The sequence below is a fragment of the Orycteropus afer genome, unplaced genomic scaffold (assembly GCF_000298275.1).
Source record: "Orycteropus afer afer isolate SDZICR_OR568_19922 unplaced genomic scaffold, OryAfe1.0 scaffold00092, whole genome shotgun sequence".
NCBI lineage: Eukaryota > Metazoa > Chordata > Mammalia > Tubulidentata > Orycteropodidae > Orycteropus > Orycteropus afer.
Window position 1 is genome coordinate 2,755,079 of NW_006921679.1, and position 6,032 is coordinate 2,761,110.

General features: G+C 43.3%; 1 protein-coding gene across 1 annotated transcript in view; it reads right to left on the reverse strand.

The window, feature by feature from the left end:
• The window catches only part of MICU2 (mitochondrial calcium uptake 2), a 255,003-nt gene extending 252,850 nt beyond the window's left edge, over nt 1-2,153 (reverse strand). Inside the window, exon 1 of the mRNA XM_007942515.1 lies at nt 1,944-2,153. Within this exon, the coding sequence (XP_007940706.1) occupies nt 1,944-2,153 (210 nt within the window). The remainder of the gene's footprint in view (nt 1-1,943) is intronic.
• Between the last annotated feature and the right edge of the window lie 3,879 nt (nt 2,154-6,032).

A 6,032-nucleotide genomic window follows, 5' to 3' on the forward strand; every position in this document is an offset into this window, starting at 1 on the left:
TGTTCAGTATGACTGCCAGTCAATGCAGGAAAAGGACATCTTAGCTGGGGAGTGCGGTAAAGGACAAGGGCTCAAGGCTTTTGAAACTGACTGTGACTTCTCTCAGACCAGACCTTATGCTTTATGTAGCCCATACAGTATCTACACATAGAGGAAAGCAGATGAACTGAAATCAGTCTACAAACTGCTGAGGTGAGCAAATGGAAGTCACGTTCTGAGGGCAGTGAGTGAATCTCTTTCTTTGGAAGGTGTGTCTGGGTAGTGTTGGTCAGTATGATTATAGAGGGCAGTGAATGGCAAAGTTTATTGATGTGTATTTTATCCTGGTAGGATGAGGCACCAATGGTTTGTGAAGAAAAGGGGCGTATACCTTGTGGTTAAAGGGCTGTCTTAGGAAGATTAACCTAAAGGCCCTAAACAGGATTGTTTAAGGCGTTGGGAATGGAGGTAGAGAAATGAGTCAAAAAAAACCAAAAAATCAAACTCACTGCCATCCAATTGATTCTGAGTAATAGCAACCCACATTGAGTTTCCCAGGCAGTAAATCTTTATGGAAGGAGATTGCCCCATCTTCCTTCCGTAGAGCTGCTGATGGGTTTGAACCACCAACCTTCTGGTTAGCAGTCAAATGCCTTAGGCACTGGGCCACCAGAGCTCCTTAGAAAAAATAGTGAATAACAAATGGAATCGCTTGATACCAGATTAACTAAGGAAAACGCTACAAAATACTGGAAGACAGATCCTCTGACCTGTCATCAGAATGGCTGGGAGGACAGGGGAGAGTTATTCCATGTATTACCAATATGGTATCTCAATTTAATAGTATAAAATATCATTTGCCACAACAATTTTAGTTCACAAGGTCGGTTTTCCTCTCTTTTGTTGTATCTGATGTTCCCTGAGCTTCACAGCACAAAGTACAATGTAAATCTAATAATAATAATAAACAATACAATACCTCAATTTTCAAAAACATTCACATACAAAAACTTATTGAAAGTAAAATGTCCACATTTTAAAAGTAGTATTCCCCCCCCCCCGCAGTTTTCAAATGTCTTATATGGCAATATTACTCATATTGAACCTGACCTTTACTTTTAACACATGAAGGTATTAGGAAGAACAATTTTTGCTTAGTACTTACGGTCCACACAGGCATTAAGATTAATAATCATGTAACCTTATAGTTAGGAGCTCTGGTAGTGTAGTGCCTACGGCACTTGACTGCTAACTAGAAGGCTGGCGGTTCAAACCCACCAGCTACTCCTCGGAAGGAAGGTTGGGCAATCGACTTCCATAGCGATACTGTCTCAGAAACCCAAGGAGGGCTCTCTATGAGTCGGGTCCGACTCCACGGCACATAACAACAACAGCAACCTTACAGTTGATAACAAAATCCAGACATTCTCAACAGGTTAGCCTTTATGGCTGCCATTTTCATTATTAAGAGGGGGAAAAAAAAGTCATCACTTCTCCACGCTATACAAAGACTCAGTAGTAAAACGTCTGGTTATAACCATACGTCCCGACGCTTCCGGGGTTGAGTAATTGGACATGAACTCCCTGAAACCTGAGGACCAGGTCACTCGTTGCGGAGGGGCGGGGCATAGCTAAAATTCACCAAAAGTGTTAAATCAAGATGCTCCCACGCTTATCACCACCAAATCTGTGTCGAAGGTTTGTCCCCTATGTTTCCCTTCTCTGAGGGTGTCCCGGGGGAGATGAAATCTCCCTGTCATCTGACTCGAGTGCCGTCAGGAGCCTTTGGTAGGGGGCCCAGGCAAGAAACGAGCACTTGGCATCTGCCAAGGGTCTTGGCTGCTGTGTGCCCTCATTATAGTTACAGAACACAGCTGGGATTGCCCAGCTCCGAGCCCTCCCCGGAGGGGCGTCTGAGGAGGGAGGAGCTTGACTTGGGGCCGGTGGGCGGGCCCGTCCCTTACCTGTGCTAAGACGGTGAGGCTGCTCTCCGGCGCCGCGAGATTCACGCGGCCCTTGTACCAGGCTACTCCTGCTCCTGTCAGAGCCACTCCAGCCACGGCCGCCGCCAAGGGCGCAGGGCCTGGCAAGGCTCGTCTGCTGACAGCGAGCGCACCCCACAGTCGCCCACCCCAAGTCGCTAGCTTAGCCCCTCGACCAGCCGCCGCCGCCATCTTTGCGGAAGTGCGGCGTTTTAGAATTCGGGAGCGGCCGCCAGGCCTTGAGCCACCTTCCGAGCCCGGAAGCTTTTTGTGCCTGCGGTTCTCGCGAGACTCGCGGTGCCCGCAGCTGCACCTTCCCAGGTCTGGCGGTTTTGATATATGTATGTGGTATAAGTGGGCACAGGCTGGGCCCACAGAAGGCTAGGACTCCTAATGTGTGTCAAAGTAGTACTGTGCTTCATAGGGTTTTCAATGTCTGCTTTCTCAGAAGTAGATTTCCGGGCCTTTTTTCCAGACCCCTCTGTGTGGACTCCAATGCCTACTGTTTAGGAAGGCCATCTTTTCCATAAGGGAAGAACTGAGGGAGAAACCACAGTGTGTGCCGGGCACTGTGCGCGCTGGAGAAGAACGTGCCGGTGGTGTGAGCTAGACACTTCTGACAGGAAAGAGTATTAAGAATTTTGATTAATTGTTTAAGTTGCTTTGTTAATGGGCATGATCTGAGGAGTGGAATCACATCTCTGAAGTGGTTTGGGGTATGAATCCGAATAATTTTATTTTTAAAAAATTTTTTTTATTTAACACTTTGTTTTACTTTCAGCCTTATGTATATATTTAGTTTCACTCCCCATTTACCATACCCAACCCTAACCCAGTCTCCTCCCTTCCCTGCCCAGTAACCCTCCCCCTGTGCCCCTCATATTTATGCACTCCTGTTTGTCCTGCATTTCCTCCCTGTTAATGTTGCCCCTCTGGTGCCCCCTGGTCTATTGCTCTAAGGGGTGTATTTCCATAGAGTATGTGGGTGCGCCATCCTGGGTTGTATGGTCTGCATGTACATCTTGTTAACTATTGGGCTGAGAGCCAGCCCCTGGGAGTGAGTTTTATTCCAGGCACAGAATGTATTCCAGGGCCATAGTATTGGGGGTCTCACCAGACTCCATCTGACCAGTAATTCTGGTCATTATTGAGTTTTTGGATTTTGTTCCACATTTTTCCTCCCACTCTATCCAGGATCTCCAGATTTGATCATTTCCTGAGTGGTTGGCATTGGTAGCCAGGCACCATCTAGTTTTTCTGGTCTCGAGGGCCATCATATCCTAGGGCTGATTGTTTCCAAATGCCCTTCTTTTTTTTTTTTTCACTCTTCTTCACTTCCGATGCTAGGAGACATTAGCTGCATCTTAGATGGCTGCTTGAAACCTTTTAAGACCCCAGTCGCTACTCACCAATGTAGGATGCGGAACAAGGCTTTTATGTATTTTGTTGTGGCAATTGAGTCTGCTGTCCCCCAGTACTATGGTCCTCAGATGGTAGATCCATTGGATCTCTCTCCCATAGTGTCTGGGTGTCTGTGAGGGATTGCTCTGTGTGTGTTCTATTGTTTCTGTAATGTATCAGAAAAATTCTGTGAATTCTTGACAACTAGATTTTCTCTAAACTCCACAGTCTTACCTATACTAAGAATTCTTTAAAAAGTGGTATTTATAATACGTGATTCAGAAATCTACAATAGCTGCAGATCCATTATCAGAACCCAAAAGCCACTGCCATGGAGTCATTCCAACTTATATCTACCCCAGAAGGTTGGCTGTTCAAACTCACCAGCCACTCCATGGAAGGAAGGCAAAGCAATCTACTTCCATAAAGATTTACTGCCTGGGAAACCCAAAGGGGGCTGCTATGAGTCAGAATTGACTTGATGGCTGTGAGTTTGCTTTGGAGTTATAGGACAAAGGACTAGCTCCTAGGGTTTCCAAGATTGTAAATCTTTATTGAAACTAACTTCCTCATCTTTGTCCTGAGAAATCACTGACCTTTTAATTAGTAGCCAAATGCTTTAACTGCTGTGCCACAAGAGCTCCTTTCTCACAAATGATTTTAAATAACACTAATTAGCTTGCCCAGCTGCTACTAAACAACCTCCTTTAAAACCATGTGTTTGAAAATACCGTTTGATGCAGCAATCCCATTACTAGTTATATATCCTAAAGAAGTGAGAGCCAGGACATGAATCGATATATGCACACCCATATTCATTGCAGCACTATTCACAATAGCAAAGAGATGGAAGTTACCTCAGTGCCCATCAACAGAAGAATGGATAATAGATAGGATCCTATACATAGGGAACCCAAGAGACTCAGCTGGAAAACTACTGGAACTAACTGAGAGATTTAGCATAGTGGCAGGATATAAGATCAACATACAAAAAAACAGTTGGATTTCTCTATACTAGCAAAGAAACTGCTGAAAAGAAAATAAGGAAACCAATACTATTTACAATAGTTACCAAAAAGATAAAATATTTGGGAATAAATCTCACTATAGACACAAAAGACATGTACAAAGAAAACTACAGAACACTACTTCAAGAAACCATAAGAGATCTACATAAATAGAAGAACATTCCGTGCTCATGGCTAGGAAGATTTAACATTGTGAAAATGTCAGTACTGCCCAAAGTAGTCTATACATTCAATGCAGTCCCAATCCAGATCCCATCAACTTTCTTTAAAGATATGGAAAAACCAATTGCTAATTTTATATGGAAAGGAAAGAGACCTTGGGTAAGAAAAAGCATTATTGAATAAGAAGAATAAAGTAAGAGGCCTCACACTCCCAGATCTCAAAACCTACTATATAGCCACAGTAGTCAAAACAGCCTGGTATTGGTACACCAAAAGACACACAGACCAATAGAATAGAATTGAGAACCCAGAACCATTGACCTATGGTCAGCTGATTTTTGACAAAGGGCTGAAATCCATTAAATGGGGAAGACATGGTCTCTAACAAATGGTGCTGGCAAAACTGGATATCCATTTGCAGAAAAATGAAATGAGACCCATACTTGACACCATACACAAAAACTAACTGCAGATGGATCAAAGACTTAAATGTGAAACCAAAATCTATGAAGTTCCTCAAGGAAAAAATAGGGGCAACTTTCCAAACCAAATCAAACTCACTGCCATGGAGTTGGACAAGACTCATAAAAACCCCTCCTTGGGTTTCTGAGGCAGTATCACTACAAAAGTAGATTGCCCAGTCTACCTTCTGAGGAGTAGCTGGTGGATCTGAACCGCCAGCCTTCTGGTCAGCAGTCAAATGCCTTAGGCACTATGCCACCAGAGCTCCCAAGGGCAACTTTAGGGACCCTAATATATGGCATAAATAGACTATCTAGCATAACCCAAAACATACAAACAGCAGAAGTTAAACTAGATGAATGGGACCTTTTGAAAATTCAATTTTTATGTGCTTCCAAAGACTTCTCCAAAAGAGTCAAATGAGAACCTACAGATTGGGGAAAAAAATATTTGGCAATGACATACCTGACAGAGGACTTATCTCTAAAATTTATAGAAAACTCCAGCACCTCAACAACAAAAAGACAAAAAATCCAGTTAAAAAATGGGCAGAAGACATGAATAGATACTTCACCAAAGAGAATATTCAGACAGCCAACAAACACATGAAGAAATATTCATGATCATTAGCCAGTAGAGAGATGTGAATCAAAACAATAATGAGATACCATCTTGCCACAGCACTAATAGCAAAGTTCAACAACACAGAAAATAACAAATGATGGTGCGGGTGTGGAGAGATTGGGACTCTCATACGCTGCTGGTGGGACTGTGAAATAATACAACCACCGTGGAAAGCAGTATGGAGATTCCTTAAAAAGTTGGAATTAGAAATACCATTTTATCCAGCAATCTCATTACTAGGTAGAGAAGTGAGAATGAGGACAAGAACAGATATATGCACACCCATGTTCATCCCAGCACTATTTATAATAGCAAAGAGATGGGAACAACCTGTGTGCCCATCAACAGAAGCATGGATAACCAAACTATGATGCATACACACAAAGGAATATTA